We start from the raw sequence: 20,776 nt of genomic DNA, 5'->3' as shown, positions 1-20,776 counted from the left end.
TCTTGTACCCACCACCACACCCTCTGGGGTCGGATGTTGGTCCTGGGAGAGAAAGATGGGAGAGAAAGGAGTTAACTGGAGGGGCAGATGGAGGAGGGACAGGATCCTCCCTGGAACCTGTTCAAATGTTAGCCTGAGCGGCTCAGGACCGCCAGCCAAAGGAGGCAGAGAGAGACCCAGCGGCTCCCAGAACAGATGGGCCAGCCAGGGCGCGAGGGGGACGGAATGGCCGTCATAACCGTAACATTTCAAATTCCTCTGGTGCAGCCCCGTTCCCAAAGCTCGTTCAAACCTATTATCTTATTGGAATCTCACGGCTCCTCCAGACAGTAGAGGGCCAGGGGCTGTGACACCCATCTGGCAAGATGAGGCTACTAAACTCAGAGAGGTTACGAGGTTTGCCCAAGGTCACACAGCTCACCTGCTGTGGGAACAGCCAAAGAGAGAACCAGTCCTCCTGAATGCTAATTCACCTGTCAATGGGCTTGTGACTCGATCCCCCATTTTTCCGCCTGGGGGTGGTGCCTGGGATGAAGGTATATGTCAGTAATAAAATAGCAGTAACAATAATAAAACCAACATGCATGGGTCACTCACAACATGCTAGGCACCGCTTTAAGCACTTAATGTATATTGTCTCATTTAATTCCAACTTTGACCCTGCATGAGGTAGAGATTACTGTAAGCACCAATGTAAGAAATGAAAGAGACAGGCTCACAGGAATGGAATCACTTACTCAAGGACACAGTCATGGAACAGCGGAGCTAAGATTCAAACGTAGGCCCCCCTGTCCCTTCACCGCCCATGCGAGTGGCCCCCAGTCATCCCATTTGCCATGCGGCCCATTTCGGGGGCCGCTGCAGCACTCTGCCCCCAGGGACCGTTCTCAGAAGGGCTCTGTGGCAGCGAGTTCCTCTTGGCTTCCCGTCTGTAGAACGGAGCCCCTCAGCTCTCACAGACTAGGCTCCACCCTCTCCAGGCTCAGGACAGGAGTGTGTTAACGCGAAGGAGCTTGGAGCGGAGAATTCCAGAAGGCAGTCCCATCTCCTCTCCCCCAGGGCCAGCTAGAGTTTGGAGATCCTACACTGAGAGAGACGGGTGTAAACCTTTTATGATGTTTGTTTCCGGTTGGGCTTTGGGCAACTGCAAACACCAGAAGCCACAGCTCAGCCACTGGACTGTGATGCTGCTGGCGGCGTTTTTCATCTTCTCTGGGTGAACCTGTTGGGCGCCCCAAAATGCAGCGAAATTATAACAGAGGGGAGCCAGAGGTGCTGCCAAAGAAACGAGGAAGGTAGGTCCTGGAAGAAGAGGCAGGGGCTTGGTCGGAAACCAGGACGTTCCCAGTCATTGGGAAACATTACAAGGGCCTAAGGAATGTTTCAAAAATCGTGATGCCCAGAGGCCAGCTTCAATCAGTTAAATTAGAGTGTTTGGACTGAGGGCCCAGGCACCAGTGCTTTGCAAAGGTCCCCAGGGGACTCCGCCATGCAAAGCGGAGCCTCGAGGAAAGGCTGTCTGTTCCTGGCAGGGCGCTGGCTGTTGGCTCGCTGGCCGAGTGGGCTGGGCCCCGCAGCTGCCACACCCTGGCCCACTTCCTTGCCTGTAAATTAGGAGGTGGGAGCCCCTGCTGACCCTGACCTACCTACTTCTCGCATCAGATCTGTTGGCTGCAGGATGGGAAAAACAGAGAGGCCCGAATGAAGGGAGAAACCAAGGAAGCTTGGCCTCCTCTGGGAGCTCGGGCTACGACCCCTCAGGAGCAGCTGTCCCCAGAAACTGCATGGCTCTGCTGAGCCTTGGACTTCGCAAGCCTGGCCTACAAATGTTTTGGGCACCAAGGGGGTACTTTTAGGATTGTGACGTCTAGGAATCAAATGTCCTCATGGACAATGTCCCAAGGAATGTGAGAGTGACCCCAAAGGGCTCAGCTGAAGCAAACCTTGGCTTTTTGGAACACAAAAGTCACAGAATCCTACAACCTCAGAATCTTAGAACAGGGACATAACCAGGGGAGGCCTGAAGCGTACACTGTTCGGGGTGGGAGCCCTTTAAGAAAATACGTAAAATTTCAAAAATGAAATGGGGTACTGAAGTGAAGACAGAGTGGGGCAAAAGTAGGTTTACAGTTGTTAGTGTGAAAAACAATATAATAATTAATAACTAATAATATTGAATATAAGAATAAGCTATGTTTTATGTACTCACAACTGTAAACCTACCTTCGCCCAACCCTGTATTTATTCCGAATGAGCAGATAAACAACATGGGATAAAATTTCAAAAGCTGAGAAAACCCATGAACATCCCAACATCCAGAATCTAACAGACATGTATACTTTTTAAATGAACAGCCTGTAGCACTACTATCATACTTTATTCCCTAGGTTTTGGTTTTTTTGGGTTTTTTTTTTTTTTTTTGGCTGCATATTCTGATTGCTTCCTCATTTGACAGTTCTGTAATATCTATAGAAAGGATGGAAAGACAATTCAGTACTTTCTCTATGGTGGTTTGCTTAGGGGGACTTTGGGGCCACATGGATGAGGGTTCAAAGGTCCCACTGAGCTACAAAACGGGGGGGCATCCGTGAAAGTGACTGAATGCAAGCCATTACAGCAAGCCTGGAGGGGACTTGGGAGGACAGGGACGCTCCAGTGTCCCTCTGTCTTTCTACTGCCCATTAAGAGGGCTTCCTTCTAGGGCTCTGCTGGAGGCACTCTCTTAGCCACATCTAGGCATCCATGCACAGAAGACATCTCATTTTTAGTTGGTAACCTCCCCTCATAACCTCGATTAGCTTGCCTACTTACCACCACCAAACCCTTGAGGGAAAGCGAGTAGGGGAAATGGGAACCGAAAATATATATAAAATTGCCCTCGTTTTTGATAGTCAGCGATTTACGCAATTGCAGACTTCAATCTTTTCGGCAGGTCCCTGGGAGAATCAAGAATCGAGGATGCCACAGAGTCCCGGGGACCGGGGCTCAGGACAGGCTGGAGACTGCACGAGTACGGAGCCGTGCGGGTTAGGGCTCTGACTGGATGACACTGTTGTTGCTGGGTAAGGAAAGACAGGAGCGCAGCCCCCGTGGATGGGGGGGTTCAATCCACTTCCCCTGGTCCTTGACCACAGGCTGTACCCCACGCCTAACGAAGCTTTCCCCCATCCCCTTCCTCCCTGGGACCCAGATATAGCTACACAGAGGGGCTGGGTGGCAGCATGGGACAGCGGTCGGGGGCCTGGGATTCAAATCCCTGCTTCAGGGTTTGCTAGTCGCATGACCTTGAATGAGTGCTGTCACTCCTCTGAGCTCCAGGTTTCTCAACTGCAAACTGTGGGTGATGAAAATGTACCCCTCTTTTCTGGCTGGAGGAAATGAAATACAGTACAGCGCAGGAGCTACTTCACTGTAGTAGCATCCTATGTCATATGTACTGTACAAAGCACTGTACAGAACAGAGCAAAATGGGCCTTCCCAATTCCAGGCCCCATACTGTGTGTGACGAAGTATGTGCAGAAAAAAGAACACATGTGCTGCCTACCTTACAGTATTAAGGCACAGCTCAAAGGCACAAATACACATAAAGTATGTGGAAAATGAAAAAAACACAATACAAATGCAAGTTATTACTTAAGTCAATTAGTAGATTGACAAAGAGGTGGAATAGCACAGAGTTTAAGGGCATAGGCTCTGGAATCAGATAGGACTGGATTTGGTGAACTTTTGACCTCTCTGACCTCGGCTTCCCCATCTGCAAAATAGAGATAAGTATATTCCCTATCTTATAGGGTACTGTGAGGCTTTAATGAATATATATGAAATGCTTACTATAATATCTAACTTACATTGTTATTGCTATAGTTGTTATTGCTGTTGTTCTTATTAAAGGTAACTTGATTAGCCTTAGTTTTCTCATCTGTGAAATGGAAAAACATAATTTTCCTGTCTCACCCATCTCACAGTGATTTCATAATTTGAAATTCTTTAAAATGCAATGTGCCAACTCCGCAGATACGATCAGTCACCTGCAAACTTAACAGAGGCCAAACGCGGCTGGGAAAGGATGTGCTAAGAGTAGATGGGCCCCCTGTGGCCGCCCCTCCCCAGCGCCTCCCCCTCCGGCGTGGCGTTCAGGCTCTCCGGGCAGCAGCAAGCTGGCCTGGCCCAGACCCCGAGTCCCAGAGTCCCTGCGGCAGATCTGCTCTGCAGCCTCCCGGCCTCCTGCTGGCAGAGCACAGAGCCAGGACACCCACTTCCTCCTCCTCCCCACCAGCTTCAAACGCCTGACTTGCCAGAGGAGATCATCACATGTGTCCGCTCAGCGTGGAATCTTGTGACTCGGCAGTGGGCAGGCTGGTCCTTGAGCCCTGCCTTTACTAAGATGGTCTCTGTCTTGTCTTCTGAATCTCACCCGGTAGCCAAGTCCCCGAGCACGGGGTGATTCCCCAAACATTTATCATGTAGCTGGTTTGTGCCAAGCTCAGGGTTCGACTGCTTTCTGACTACGTGTGCATAGCCAAACCTCCTTCCTCACCAAACCAGCCCTCCTGGGGCATCTAGCAGAGCCTGCTCGCAGTTCTAAGTAAGTAAGTATCGGGCATCGGCTGTGTCCTGGGCCCAGTGCTAGTTATTGGCTGTATGGAGATAAACAAGACAAAGCTCTCTAGCCAAATATGTATGTTCACATGCTAATTAAAAGGTTCCGGGATTGCTCTCCTATTGACATTTCTATCCGTCAACCTAATGGTTTATGTATTTAACAGTGGTCCTCAGAGCTGATGAGCCACTAACTAGCTTCTTTAGCTGTGGGCAAGTGACAGCTGCCTTTCTGAGGTTCTGTTTTTTTGTGTTCTTTTTTTACCTGTAAAATGAGGGGGTGTCCTGTGATGAACATCATTTGAAACAACGAATGTCAAGAGCATGGTACCAATAGCATAGTAAGTGTTTGATGGTGGGTAGTTGATCTGACCCTTCCAAAAGTTGGGGCATCCCCTCCCCGGGAAAGACAGACAGGTTGCCCCCGTACTGTCGCCTTCCTCTGCTGCACCAACGACAGGAGCCACTAATTGATCGATGCACTCTTTGCTACTGATCTCGGATTTAGCCCCAGAGCTCACCCCAACACACTGCCTCAGGCAACTACTGCCAAGTGTACCAATTTGTACCAATTGATTAAAGCTTCTGACATCTGTGGAACTTTTCCTTTCTTTTTTTTTTTTTTTTTTTTTTTTGCCTTCCTGCCCTTACCTACTCAGTTGCATATGTTTGGTTGGCACTCTAAGGAATAGCTCTTTCCTCTCTGAACTTTACTCCTGGGTGCTGAGTGTAACTTCCTTAGAGACAGAAATACATGGACGCAGGCCAGTTGCGTGCATGCGGCGTCCATTAAATGCAGGTACTGCTCAAAGTGCCTCTGATCAGCAACCCCTGGCTCCCGTTCTGCTGAGCTGATGACTGATCTTGGCCAAGCCACTTGTCCTGTCTGGACAACTCTGGGGTTTTTTTCCCTCACAAGTGTTAGTAAGACATAGTGGTTGAAATCTTGACTGCTGGAGCCCTGCAAACTTCAGTTTTGTCTCCATATGGTGCTCCTAATCCTAGATTCACTTCCTAGCTGTGTCACCTTGGGGAAGTCACATGACCTTCCTGAACCTCAGCTTCCTGTCTGTTAACGGGTGACGGTAATAGTATCCATCTCAAAAGCTTAAGGGGCTTAAGGGAGATAATACATGTGCAATGGGATAACTACCAACATCTCTTATCCATTTATCTTGAAGGGTTATTCCTCTTCACAGGTGGTTTAATAATCTTGCTGGGAGGAATCCAGGGATACCCTAGGCAAGCATCTGCCCAGCACTTGAAGTCAGCCTTACTGCCAGACAGCCGCCCCCGCCCCGCCCCTCATCTGAGCCCACCCTCGGGGCAAACTTCCCTGGAAGGGACCTTCTAAAGACTTGAAAACAGAGCCATTAGGCCTCACCTGTGACACTTCCTGCTCCATACCTTGCCTCCAGGGCACAAAGTGCTGGGCAAGAGAGAAGGCCCTGACAGCAGCACACCTGGGCGCTAAGCCGAACTCTGGCCCTTACCAGACGATAGCCTCGGCAAGCCCCCCGAGTCTCACTTCCACCGTCTACCAAAACGGGACAATGGTACCTACTGCCAAGGGCCGGGGTGAAGAGACAATAAAATAGTATCTACGAACTGCCACAGGCTCAGTTTATGAATCGGGGATAGCGAAGGTTGCATGGCAGTACAACCGGCTTGTGGGACCTTGGGCACTTTCCCAGTTCAGGCTTTAATTCTCTTTTTGACAATATTAACTCCTGCCCTGCCTGCTAATTGCTAGTTATTTGCAGACATGTCTCCCCTACTAGCATGTAAGCAACTTGAAAGCAGAGGAAATTTTATTCATTATTATGCTTTGTATATAGTAGAAGCTCAGTGCTGAATGGAGATGTGAATGAACAGAAGAGAGACGTAATCGCTCTGTACAAGTTAAACGGTAGAGGATGATGGCAATTGTGATTCTTTGTTTCTGATAGGAATGAATATGTAGAATCACTTAAATCTCCAAAGCACAAGGCCTCGGAGTAGAAAAACAAGCCTAAGATGCCTAGATTCTTTGGGACCACAATGTTTTAGATGTCTCAGAAAGAACTAACATTGGGAGACCAAATTCAACCGGGTTTTATGCCTGTAACATCTTAGAAAAGAAATGATCTGAGCTGCTATTTATCATTAAATGAAATGAATAAAACTTACATTATGATAAATACAGGGAAATGGCGAAGGCACAAAGTAGATGCTCAGTAAATGTTACTTGGTTGGTTGGGGGGAGTGGATGGATAAATGGCAGAAGAAAACCATCGGAGAATGGATGAATAAACAGGTATCTGGAGAACAGAGGAGTGGATGGTTGGAATAATGAAGAATGAACACAAGGTTCCTTGATCAATGGATGGATACAGGTGGATGGGTGGGTGGATGGGTGGGTCGATGGATGGATGACTAGGCAGTGGGTGAACAAATAAATGGATAAAGGGGTAGCTGAGGGGTGAATGTATGAGCAGATGGGTGGGTGGATGTGTGAATCAAGTTCTCGGCCAGCAGACAGTACTGTGCCTGTGAAGAATGAACTTGATTGCCTAATGGGTGCACCTAAATTGGTCAGCCTGGGGTAGGTATTGCGATTAGAAGCCCAAATTTTTCACTCAAGAAAGGCTTAGTCTCCTTGTTTCTCATTCTTCCCAGGGAAACTTGATTCCAAGAAGGTTGCTGCATTAACATGGCATCAAACTGCCTCGGTGAGTTTGCTCACCCCAAAAATAAAACAGCTGGGCAGTACCAGCGGACACAGGTCCTGAGCAGCTCTCTCGCCTGCATCACTGTGGCGCTGGGATGGAGCGGAGGGGAGCCGCATACTGAGAAATGTAACGGGCTTGCAGAGAACTTCCTTGTCTCCATATGGTGCTCCTGCCAGGGGATTAGCAGGGCAGGTATTTCCAGCCAGCACAGGATTCAGATCACCGATCTCTGATATCACCTAGCTGTGTAAGTTTAGGCAGGTTACTGACCTCTCTGATCCTTAATTTTCTCATCTCCAAAATGGAAATTGTCACAGTATCTAACTACCTCACAGGATGCTTGAGTAGATTAAATGATAGACTGCAGATAAAGCATTTTGCTCAGCGATAGGCATATAGTCAGTACTCAGAAAATGTTGTTAGTAGATATTATTAAAACACTGACAGATGAAGTTGAAAAATTGACATGCATGAGACCCCTGAGGCAGAGAAGTGAACCCTGGGAGTCAGAAGACCTGGGCTCCGATTCACTGTGTGAGTTGGGGCAAGTGCCTTTCCCTTCCTGGGCCTTAATTTCCCCATCGGTATAACAGGGAATGGAACCCATGAGCTCTAAGGTGAACGTTCTTGATTAGGGGGATAATCCTAGTGTCTCTTTGCCCTCTCCCTCTACCAAACTGATTCTCTTTTGAACACGAGCCTGGCTGTCCAAGGCCAAACAGTCATATCAGAAATCAGCAATCAGTAATCACCCAAGTTACAGACTTTTGCCCTATGCTACAAATGGGGACACTGAGACTCGGGGTAGGGAAGGGACTTGCCCAAGGTCATGTAACTAATAGACAGTGGAATAGAATTCAAACCCAAGTCCGTTAACCACAGAGCTGGGACTCATCCAACTGTGTAACACCCCTCCCTTGGCATGTGTCCTAGTAACATTTGCCTGGTGAATGGGAGTTGACGCCTTCCTTAGGGCTGGAGAGGCAGGATGGGAAACAGTAATCAAAAGGGTGGGTTTGATGGTATACTGCCCAAGCCACACGGTGGAAGTCCCTTTGTTCTTGATGAAAAACAGCAAAGGTATCTAGGATCACTTACACCAGCCGCTAGATCCTGCTTTCAAGCCACCACCAGGGACAGTTTCAGAGCTGATTTATAAAGAGACATAAATATCGTAGATCCCGGTGGAACAGCCAGTGCCCCAAGTAGGGATGGCGGCAGCCAGTAGATGGCAATCCTATAATCCTATTAGCTCTTTTTCCCTTTCCTAGAACCCACTGTTTACGGCTTTAACAGAGAGTGAGATCTTAGGTGAGTTACTTAACTATGCTGGGCTGCTGGATTCTTTCCATAAAATGAAGAGTTAGGGAAGGCAGGATAAGAAGACTCTTAAGGCCAATCCTAACTCTTTTAGTTGCCAAGATACCCTTTCTTTTGGGTCATACATAATCCTTCCCACAATCTGGGAGGTTTCCAGCTCCCAGACTCCTCATTCTCCTCCAGACTCATGCCTTTTGGGGCCCCTTCTCCCACAGTCCGGTCCCTGCAAGGATGGGTTTCAATGATGTTTCTTCCTAAGGCTCCTGAGCTCAGGGTCCCCCATTCAGTTTTGGGGCTTCACACCAATCTATCCATCCCTTGCCCATCACCATTAAAGGGACATTTCTCTAAGAGATTCTCCACTTGGGAAAAAGACACAGCACACACTGGGCAGATGAAAGGGCCATGAGGCTGGTACCCGCAAGGAGAAGGCATCAAAGGGAGGAGGTTGGTGGGGGCGCAGGCTGGTCCATGGCCAGAGATGGCCGTGCCATCCCTCCCCCTGCCTGGCAGATCCATGCTCAGTGCACAAGCTCTTGGGGTCAGAGATTTTGTCCCCCAGAGGGATGGGGACACTGAACTTGGAGTCAAGAGATCCGAGGTTTACTCCAGGTCTTTATAAGATCTTAAGCCTCAGTTTCTTCATCTATAAAATGGACACTAACATCGCATGTTTTATGGATATAATACTGTTGTGAGGATTGAATGAGATCAATAGTAACTGTTTAACTACAACAGGCAGCAATAGTAACAACATATCATTATTTCATGATGAAACTTTAGGCACGTTCTTTGCCATATTTGAGCCTCACCAGTTCTGTTTGTAAAATGGGAATAAATTAATTTTTCTGCCTTCTTCCCCAAGGAACTTGGAGCAGCACAGTGTCCTAGCACAGGCTGTCAGTGGGTCCGTATCCCGGCCACCGCCCTGATTAACCATCTGACGCACCACAGGATGCCCTGTGTCCCGTTGGTGCCTCAGTCTCCCCATCTACAAAATGAGGAAGCTGGATTTAGGCTCTGGCTAGATGCCACAGCAAGGTGATGCCAGTGTATGAGAACCTGACCATTGGGAGGTGCTTTTGTGAGAATGGTTTCCTGCTGGAAGCAAGTGTCCCATGGTCCATGGTGGTCTTGAGCCCATTCCCCACCACTGCCCAGATATCTACACCCTGTGAGAGTGGCCTGGGTCCCGGAGTCACCTGCCACCTGGCTGTGGAAGGAAGGCTGGCCAAACAAAAGCCTCCTTATCAGCTGGAAGCTCTGAAATACGATCCCAGAAACAGCCAGAGCTGCTCACCTGCTTCGCTAGGCGCTAGGCGCAGGCTGGGTACAGATGGATGTCTCATCGGGGCCAGGCTTCGGGCAGCATATGCCACAGGAGGTCTTTATGGGGCAGGGTGCCATATCTCACCGGGGGCGGTACAAGAGAGAGTGGTGTCTGGTCACCTGATCACAGCAGGGAAGCTCAAACATGAACCTGACGTTGGGCAAACACCACTTGCCTGAGCGCAGAGCTCACTCACCGAGGCCTACTATGGCTACAGACCTTGCACAAGCCCCTCCCCTTTGTGGGCCTCTGCCTGCCCGTCCACAAAATGAGGAGAGGAGTTAGATCAGGGGGCCCTAAAGATCCTTTGGTTTCGTACTCAGTAAGAGATTTTGAGAATGAAACCCCAATATATGTGTATTTACTTTTACATTATATACACACACTTGCTCCAAAACATTATGCGTGTTATAAAACATATCCCTCACCCCTTCACATGAGGAGATCGGATGACTTCTAAACCCTTTAGCTCTAAAATTTTGAGGCTGCACCTCTGTACAGCTCTGAGTTTCCTCATCTGTACCATGTGCTTATTACGTGGTACAGACCGCGTGCTGTCGTTAATTGTTCATTCAGCAACATGTAAAGATCTCAACCATGGGCCAGTGCCCTAGGAGCTGAGATGCAGCAAGAAATGGGATAGGTATGGTCTCTGTCTCTTCCCTTGGCAGTTCAAACAGCTCTCAAAGGAAATGACATTGCTGTTCTCAAATACTGGTAATTCCATACGGTTCACACTGTCAGGCATGGAAGTGAGTTGATGAAGGGAAAGTGTTAAAATTCATGCATCTGGAAACACTTGGTTGGTCCTCTGCTATGTATCTGGTGAGAGAGACACACCAACGAGCACACAGACAGTTCCTGTCCTCATGAAGCTTACAGTCTATTAGGAGACATGTGTTTTCATCGGCAGCCCCACAATCAATATAAAATTACAAACATGACAGGAACTAAGAGGGGTGCTACAGCGATAAGAAAGTCTGTCACGTGGGGCGTGGCCCAGTCTCAGCATTATGGAAGGACGCCCTGAGACACCCGCATTCGAGCTGAGATCTGAAAGTGCAGCAGATGCACGTGAGGTGCCAGGGGAGAGGGGAAGCTTTCCTGGCAGCATGTGCATAGGCCCTGAGGCAGGAAGGTCATGCAAAGTCTGAGGGACTGGAAGGAGAAGGGTGCAGCAGGGGGAGAGGGAGCACGGGGCAGTCTTGCAGAAATGCTCTCAGGGTGAGGGCAGGAACTGGGCCATGGAGAAACTTTCAGCCTTGGCAGGGGGCTGGCGCTGCGTCCTGCAGCCTGAGGGATAATGATGCAGGGCTGCCGATGGGTGAAGGGTGTATGTCTGACTTACTTTGGAAAGAGATTCTTTGGCTCGGTGCGGAGCATGGGCAAGGAGGTACGGATAGCGTTGTGAGATGGGATTATAACAATGGCGACTGCCTAGACTGGACGTAAAACAAGATGAGCAAAACAGAACAGAAACACCCACAATCTTTAAAGCCAAACCACAGTGGCAAAAAGAGAAAAATGTAGTTAGCTGTACTTGAGCAAACCCGAGTTCAGATCCCACCTTCATCGCTTCCAAACTGTGTGGCCTTAGACAGGCCACACTCCTCTCCCTGGTCTCAGTTTTCCCTTCTCTGCAAAGTGTACTAAACTACAAAGATACCAGTGAAGAGCTCTGGGCTCCTATCTCAGTTCTGACCCCCACCAGCCATGTGCTCTTGAGCAGGTCAATTCCACTCCCTGTGCCTCTGTTTCTTCATCTGTAAAACAGGGTCTTAAAAATACCTGCCTCCTAGAGGGGTTGTGAGGATGGAGTCAGGTAACAGGGGAAACGTGCTTAGCACAGGGCTGGGCACATAGCAACGTGAGGCGCTCAGCACACACATTCCCGGTGGGTGGGCGCACACACACCACGGATGCACACACTTCAGGCCCCGGCGGCCACCTCTCCTCCCGCAGGAGTGGCGGCTGTCTTGTAAAATTCCAGCTCACCTGCATAAGCTTAACTTTTAATGAAGCCAGGGAACAGTGATCTGGTGTTTCTGCTCAGTGAAGCTGTCAGCAGGATGTAAGCCCTGGGAATCCGACAACTAGGGGATTCTCCTGATGAGAAACATTTGTGTCCAGAGGATCTTAATATTTGTTTTGAACAGACACATGTAGACGTGAATTACTTAATGAGTGTTTTAGGGTTCGGCATTGTTTCTGTATTTGGTTTCGCTTTGTCTCTATGACATCTTAATTCTGTGTTTTATTTCACGGAGTTCCGCACACAGGCTGTGGCATATGGGAGCTCCCTCAGCAAAATCTCAAATGGAGATGGGGGATGCGGGAGAAAGAGAGAGACAGAGCAGGCTGTAGCTTCGAGGGTGCTGCAGATGTGCAGTGCAGGGGGCTGCTGGCTGACGGGGACAGTCTTGATTGGCACACATAGATATGAGCGATGCATCAAACTCTCACCGTCATGGGAACAAGATTTGCCTCTGCTATTTGGAAGTCTAAACAGTGTCTTTTTCAATTTCCTAATCTGATTGATCACAATCAGAGAGATTGTAAATTTCATGCTTGCCCAGAATACATGGAGGCCCCAGCTAAGCTTCCGACTCTGCTATTCGAAGTCATCCTTGGCTTCATTAGAATCGGGAGACAGGAGCCAAGGGAAGCAGACCAGACCCAGGTCTCCGGCTGGGAGGGCAGGAGCCCTGGGGGACCCACTCCCTGTCCCCAGTCTAGGCGCTGCTGACCTGGGGAGGCCTTCATCTGTTTCCGGCCTCCATCAACGGACGTCTTCCCTTCACTCACTCTGCTCCAGCCACATTGACTTCCTAGCTGTTCCTCAAATACACCCGGCATGCTTCTGCCTCTGGGCCTTTGCACGTGCCTTTCCCTCTGTCCCAGGCATTCCCCCCCAATCCCCCACTGTTGTCCTCACGGCTTGTTCACTTCCTTCATCCAGGTCCCTGACATTTGACACAGCAGCCCCTTCTTCTCCCTCCACTGCTTCCCCGTTTGATTCTTTTCTCATGCCCTTATTGTCACCTGATTATATTTATTTGTTTCTTCTCCTTGCACAAGAACAGGAACTTTATGTTGTTCACTGCTGTACCAAGTAGGAGCTCGATAACATCATCAAATGAATGAAGGTACAACTTTATCTTTTAGCCACGTGCAGCTTCTGCCACATTATGCATTCATTCCCCTGCGGTTTGTCTTGGACACGGTAGGCTCACTCTAATCCCTGACCATTGGCTGTTGCTCAAGGAATGCAGACTGGATTCCCTCTTAGCCAGAGCCAGGCCGTGAAGGACAAGAAACCCAGCTCTGGCCCACAAGAGCTCTGCATGCTTTTTTTTTTTTTTTTAAAGAGAGAAGGAGAAAAACATTGATGTGAGAGGGAAACATTGATTGGTTGCCTCTCACAGGCCCCCAACAGGGGACCTGGCCCACAACCTGGCCATGTGCAATGACCAGAAATTGAACCAGCGACTTCGCAGTTTGCAGGATGATGCCCAGCCCACTGAGCCACACCAGGCAGAGCTGCATCCTTCAGCCAGTCACAGGGAAGCTGGAAATTTTATGTTATATGAGCAGTCCCCTTCCACGGCCCTCCTTCACGAGCACTATTGTCCCTCCAACAGATAAGGGCCCCCCCAGAGAGTTTAACCTGCTTTTCTTCTAGAAAAAGAAAAGATCTTTCTTGAGACTCTACTGGCAATAAAGGCCTTATTCGTTCTGATCATCCCTTGCATTTATAGGTAAAACGGATGAAACTAATGAATCACTGCCATTTTACAAGTCAGGCAACGAAGGATAACTGTGCGACTACACGCAAGGGCCTCCGTGCCTCAGAGAGGGCTCCCGCATCCCCGCCTCCGCTCCCATCTGCATGAGACAGGACTTCAGGCCGCTTCCGGTCACATTCTCGTGTTTGTGAGTACGTTCCCGAGGCCCTCAAAGGGAGACATTGAGTTTCAGTCATTTTTTTTCCTCCCTGATGAGCCTGACACGTAGTACTAATAAAAACTATAATTTATTATTAATAATAAGAGCTAACTTTGATGGAGTCCTTACTGTGTGCCAAACAGCACTTTCCAGAAATTAGTTCATTCAGTCCTCTCAGAGCTCTTGGCAGTGGCTACTATTATTAGCCTCATTTTATGGATGAAGACACCAAGATTGAGAAGGTCAAGTTGCTTGCCAAAAGTAGCCAGTGAGCATTTGTGAAGACTGAAAGGAAACATTTCTTTTGATTAGTTTGCCATTGTGACCCATCAGTTCTTTTTCAAAGGCTCTACACATCTCTAGTGGCACTTTGGGAAAAGCCAAAATCATATTCTCAAATGAATCCAGAGTAGTGAGGCGGTCAAGTGGCAGAAGCCAAGCAAGCCCCGCCCAGGTGGGGAGGGGCGTGGCATCCCCTCTGACATCTCAGTGGGCAGCTCAGGTCTCAGTGGCGAGACTGCTGGTTATGGAGAACTCGGTCTGTGCTGGGCACTGGACTATGTTCTTTATATGCATTGCCTCATTCAGGCCTCAGTGCAGCCCTATCTGCTGAGCATTTCACAGATGGGGGAACTGAGGCACACGGCGGTGAAGTGACCAGAGGATCCCAAAGCCAGGAAAGAGCAAAGGAGAATGTCGGCCTGGGTAGTCCTGACTTCAGAGCTCAAGCCCTTCACCTCTCCGTTTCCTCTGTCTCAGAGACACTCCTCACACTTCAGGGAAGGTCTTGGTAAGAGGCAGTTACAGAACTCCAGCTTTGTTAAGCCCCTGCGAATTCCTGCACCTCACAGGAAAGTAAATCTGGAAGAAAGAAAATATTTAAAATTTACTGTGCCCCTGCAGCATGCCTGAGGGCTCATGGAGCAGAAGGCACGTGGCCCAGGCTTCCTTCCTCATTAAGGGAATTAAGCTCTTAGGGAGGGTTCTCCTTCTTGGTGGCTTGGAGTTGGAGCTGGGGGTGGCATTCATGGGGACTCATACAGGCCTATAAAGCACTTCCAGGTGGCATTCAGTCCAACCTCCTGTCCCCACACCAGCTGACATGTCTGATCTCCCGGCCAGCCAGACGTCTGTGTCTGGGGAGCATCATTCTGATACTATGAGAGTCAATCTGTGTGCAGCATGTGTGTCTCTGGATTGCGTTGATCAGAATCCCCAGTGTCAGGCGCGGCAGTGGCGCTGGGAGGAAGCTCATCTGTTGCTGGATTTGGACCACGTCTACTCACTCAGTTAATGCATCCAGCTTTCACTGAACAATCCACTACAGCCCAGGTCGCTGAAAGAGCATGTTGCCAAATGAGCCCAGCAGTGTCGACACAATCTCCTACCAACTCCTCTACGTGATTCAACCCCTCTCCTTTCGGAAGGAGAGGTTGGACTGAAGCAGTAACACACCCTTCCCAGAGAAAAGCCTTCACTCATTGGCAAGGCAAGCACTGTCCGTGAGCCTGGCACACTGGCTCTTAAACAGGCCGTCAGGACGTCACCTCCCAGCAGCCCCTCACTCCGCTCTTGAGGACAGAGTCAGCACAACTGCGCCGACTGATCTCTTGGCATGAAGCAGAGCCTTGAATTAAATGGTTCAAAGGCATTTTTCCTGACTTAAAATTTGGCCATCTTTCCCTTTATGCAGTAAAATCTCCAACAGTTTGGAATTTATGGTCCTCGGGACAGGGACTGGGCTGAAGTCTGTTCCTGGACTATTCTGAATAGAAAAGCTTTTCGAAGAAAATTAAGAGCTTGCCAAAAGAACTGTAAAGGAAATGCTCCCTCTGTTTTAAGGGGGACCCCTCTCTCACCCTTTACCAGCACACACACCCCCACAAGCAACTGATGTGCTAATTACAAATGATTTTTACATGTTCGTTAAGTCCTCAGTTGCCATTGGTCTACATGATTATTATAGTTTCAACTGGTCCCAAACACTAGGTTTTCCACTTTGAGCCTAAACTTCTTGGGTACAAACTTTTCCAGACTAAGCAATTAACAAAGATAATTAATTAATGCCAAGGAAAATGACTGTATTTCTTAGGTAGGGACAAAAGAGGAGGTCTCTTACACTCCAAGCATCTTACCGGCTCATGCTGTTCTCTTTTGACTACGGCGGTGCTACATCCTGAGTTGGCCTGGGATAGTTAGTCCCTATTCGGTCTCCTGCCCTGGAAGAACTACTCACAGTAACCCCTTTTCACTCTTGATAGGAACCATAAATTATACAGTCACTCTAGATTTGATGGAACTAGGGATTGAAATTGTGATTTTCAAGGCCTTTGAGCCTTTTCTAGACTAGTAGCTCCTAGTTACCGCTATACAAACTGAAAGAATACTCCATAAAGATGTTGTACTGATCTTTGCTGAATCCAGGGAAATCTTCAGCAGCCCCCACCCCCTGGCTGAGTCAGATCAGAAAGCAGCTCAGCTTCCCTTAGGGTGGGGGATTATGGAAACACTCGCACTTGGTGTGTGTGGATTGCACCTCTATGTAATTGCCTGTCAGGAGTTGAAATCCCATCATTTTTATTGTCGGCATTAGTAGGGGAGAGAAAAAGGTGGGCATGAAGAACACAGTCCTGGGAGGAATTGTTGATTTCCTTTGGCCATCACAGCTCTGAGCTGTGTGTGTTAGAGGCGAAGCCTATTGAACAGCCACTATGCCTGCACACCATGGGAAGTGCTTCCCTGGACTCGCTCCTCACAGCTCGCTGCCTCAGGTGGCTACTAGTATTATTTTTATTTTCAAGCTGACAAAACAGGCTCAGCAAGGCAAAGGCACTTGCCTAGGACACTCAGCTTAAATGACAGAGCCAGACCAGGAAGCCAGGTTTGTCTGAAGCTCAAGTCTGAACTCGTAACCACTAGGATACACTGCCTCCCACTCTGCTATACTGTTCTGACATTTGAGTCAGACAGCTGCTTGCAATTTGATACATTATAAAGCTATTGCCTCATCAAGTATGCCTCACAGAGGGGGAGGAGAGGAGGGAGAGGGGATAGAGGATGCTTTGCTCTGAATGCTTATATGATCTATGCATAGTGCTATGAAATCGACAAATTGAATGTACGCTTCTATCATGGCACTAAACTATCTTCAGAGATAGACCTAAAATGTCCTGGGGAAGTTCATTGAGGGGCTAGCCCTCATGTATAAACAAACATTAAGTGTGTAACCCACCGAACTGGCTGGTGCTTCGTCCGCCTCCTCCCCCATCTCACTGCAGACAGCAACAGGAGCAGGTCTGCTGGCTGTGAACTGGGGTGGACTCAGGGAACTAAGCAACACTTCTGATGAGACCAAGTCCCCAGACTGCCCTTTAGGAAGCCGCTGGGACCCAGCTGATGCTATACCCGTGTCTCGGCCGCCTTCCTTCCTACGAACTCCGCTTAGAAACACGGTACTTTCACCCTTAAGTAAGCACAAAACATTAAAAAGGAGGTGGAAACTGACTGCCATTGGATGTGGCTGGCTGGGGTGAGAATGGGGATGGTTCAGGTTTTGTACACAGCCTGTGAAAAGACAACTCAACACCAGCCGTTCCTGAAGACTTGAATACCAATGCTTGCAGCTCACGCTCCACCCCAAGCCAGGACTAACGGCTATAAAACCGGAACCGGTTCCACAGGGAGGCCACACCTGTTACAGAAGTGCTGAAGCGGACCCTGGCAGCGCGACATACATGGGGGGCTTACGGCTCAGACGTCTGCCGCAGGGGTGGGGACCCAGAACATGGAAAGACACTGGCGGTGTGATAACACCGGTGTGGGGAGGGTTGGCTATCGCGAGGTTCTCAGATGGGGTTAACTGGGATCTATACAAAGATACAAAAAGCATGAGAGTTGGGAGCCCTTGTGGGGATTTACATGATTCGGCGTACGATGAAGGGAAGAGCATGCCAGTGACAGACTGACAAGCAAAGGGTGAGAGTGCCCAGCCAGGTGGACGTTAGGTGTGCTCTTCAGAATTAAAATGCCACCCTCCTCTCCCGGTACCCCTGAGACATATCCATGACTCTGGACCAAATGCGATACTTCTAGTTTCCAATGAAATTCCCTCTAGTCCCTTCTACAAGGACATATTTTTTTGGCCAACACAGCACCTGATTTGCCAACAGTAGGTGCTCTCCAAAGGTGGAACGGATGGCAGAAACCCAAGAAGAGAAAAACGCTGACGTCAAAACTCTCTACAAAGAGCCTCCTTCCAAGCAGAGAAACATCAGCTTCTGGTGGCACTGGGTGGTATTGTTCCCCTTCTCCAGCCTGTGTCGGGGGGTCCCCTCCCTCCCACCCGCAAACGCTGGCTGCTGCGGCTGTTTGCAGCCTGCTACACCCTGCTGGCCCATCATCCCACCCGCCCATTCCCAGCGCAGGACACTCATTTTTCTAAAGACCTGGATGAGCCAGGACCCCATCAGACCTTAAGAAGTTCTCCAGCCTAGGTCTGACGTGAGGTACGATTCCCAGTCAGTCCTCTACCCCACAGCCACTGCAAAGTTCCGACTCAGCCGTGCCAGACGGGCATTCTGTCTGAAGCACTTTCCCAGACATGTCTTCAGTCCGTCCCCTAGTGTAGCCTGCCGGGATCGGTACATCCGCCAGGCGGTCTCCCCTGGTCCGCTTCTTTCTTTATCTCCCACCAAACCACTCATCCACCACCAGCAAATGTTGAGTTTTCATACTGCCTTGATCTTCCCTGACAGACGGCGCAGCCTTTGCCCTTTCACTCTCAAACTCCTCGAAATTGAATGATTCTTGAAAAAGAACTGGGTTTTCTCTACCTTGGAATGCTTCTGTTTTGCTCAGCCTTCTCTCCATTCACCCCCATCCTCTTCTCCCTCTTTCTGCGGCCCTTTCATTTCTTCCCTTATCTCCCCCCGCCCCAATCACACTACGTCCAACACCATCTAAGGATCTCCTTTCATGCCTGAGTTCAAAGTAATCAGAGCCTTTTTGAAAAAACAGGTAAAACTCTTCCCAGACCACCTTCACGATCCTGGAAGGCTCCTCCCCGACTCTGGAGCTCAGAATCCTGGTTTTGGATGCTGGAGAGGAGAGAATTCAGCAGCAGCAGCAGCAGTGGCCAGAAAGGCATAGAGGAGGATGCTGTTTGGGGTGTGTTTGGGGAACGGCATCTGGGCTTTGGTCAAAACCTTCAGAGCTCTCTAGTTTCCGGGCTGAGTAAAGAAATGTGCCACTGTCTCTGAACCCTGCTTGGGCTGGGTGAACGCTCATCCTCTCGTTTCGTACCCCTCAGCCACCTCAACCCACCATTTCTCCCCCACCCCATGCTCTGAGCCCTGTGATACTGAGAAAAGTTTCTCAGTCAAGTCGCATCCCACCTACACTGCCCACCCTAAGCAAGTAAAACCTCTTTGAATAGAAGCTGCCAGGTCAGCAGACACTTGTGTTGCTCCTTGCTAAGGACTCCCTGTCCCTTCTCACCAGCTCCCACGTCGTACAAGCAATTAGTTCCCATGTTCCAGCGGGAGAGAGCGCGTAGTGACGGAAAAAGACAGGCACTCTGGCCCAGCTGTCTGCATCCACCCCTCAGGGCTCTGGGGCACAGGCCAGAAAGGGGGAGCAGCAGGGTCTCCCGTCTTAAGAAGGAGGTCATTACCTTGGCAGCGGCTTGCGGGCTGTAATGCTGGCGACAATGATGCTCTCAGGACGTGGCGTGGCCACAGCTTTAAAGGTTCCTCGCCAGAACTTCTCAAAAAGCTGCTTCTCGCCTTGCTGAACGCTCGCCATAGCCAACCCAAAGGGGCCGGCTGCCCGGGCGCTGTCCGAAGTGCTGAAACGTTGATTCCAAACCAGGGCGCCCTGGGCTCTGGACTCTGTCCGCCCAAAAACCCAGAGGGGTGGGGTGGGAAAGATCGGGGTTCAGGGCGGGGGATGGGGTGCCTCAGCCCGGCAGGCAGAGGAGAAAGAAGGCTTGTCCTCTGGCTTTCTTCGGCTTCTGGGTTGGCTCTGTGCTGCGCTCTGAGCTTGCTGAGCTTCTGCGCCCCAGTTAGGGAAGGGAAGGCTGGCTTTCTCGGCGGCGCCAGGAGAGAAGAGGCGACGGGGTCGTCTGTGTGCGTGCGTGCGCGTGTGAGCTCAGGCGCGCCCGGGTTTTGTCTCTCGCACAATGTGACGTTGGAAGAGGAGGCTGGTCGCGAGAGCTGCACTTTCCTCCCCCCCACCCGGCTTCGTCTCCCCGCCTCCCCACCAACTCCCGCCTCCTCCGGCTCAGCCTCCTGCCGTCATCTGCATAACAAAAGCCCGCAGATCCTGGGAGGAGAAAGGGCGGGGCGAGCGCTTGTCACTAGGGCCCCGAGGCTACAGAGTTGCAGCTCCAACCCCTCAGGGAAGCCATCCTTGGCACCCCAAGCTGAGCCCGGGAGTAGACCCTGCTCACCAGCCCTCACTCCTCCCCCACCACTGCGGGCCTTCCCTCGTCCTTCTTGGGTGTGATCTGGGCCCGGCCACCTCCCTTCCCAGCCTCTTCGCAAGTGCACGTCCGGTAGTAGATCTCCTATCGAGGGGGGCGTAAAAAACTTAACCTCTCCTCCCAAACCAACCTGTGCCCCCCCCAATTCTGGGAGGGGCTGCCTCGGCCGGAAACGGGGGGGGGCCTCTGCGTTCCTCTTTACGCTTGAGCGCCTCGAGATCCCCCACCACCCAGAAAGTGCCATTTGATGGACAATCCGTCACCAATTCGGCTTCTCGCCATCTGCCGAGCCGGGGCCCCTGCCCGCGGAGGGGCGCAGCGTCACATCTGTGCATGCGGCGCTTTTGTGCCTCAGAGCCAGCCAGCCCCAGGTCCCCGCTGCCAAACCCT

The 20,776-nt window shown here is 50.1% G+C and overlaps 1 protein-coding gene across 1 annotated transcript in view; it reads right to left on the bottom strand.

The window, feature by feature from the left end:
* The window catches only part of SRRM4 (serine/arginine repetitive matrix 4), a 133,284-nt gene extending 113,575 nt beyond the window's left edge, over positions 1–19,709 (bottom strand). Inside the window, exon 1 of the mRNA XM_054594388.1 lies at positions 19,577–19,709. Coding sequence (XP_054450363.1) covers positions 19,577–19,707 — 131 coding nt within the window. The 5' untranslated portion in view covers positions 19,708–19,709. The remainder of the gene's footprint in view (positions 1–19,576) is intronic.
* Between the last annotated feature and the right edge of the window lie 1,067 nt (positions 19,710–20,776).

This window comes from Pteronotus mesoamericanus, unplaced genomic scaffold (genome assembly GCF_021234165.1).
Source record: "Pteronotus mesoamericanus isolate MK-2021 breed Mesoamerican mustached bat unplaced genomic scaffold, CSHL_Meso_final scaffold_507, whole genome shotgun sequence".
NCBI classification, from domain to species: domain Eukaryota; kingdom Metazoa; phylum Chordata; class Mammalia; order Chiroptera; family Mormoopidae; genus Pteronotus; species Pteronotus mesoamericanus.
Note: the sequence above shows the minus strand (reverse complement) of the source record. Positions and strands in the feature narration are given on the sequence as shown.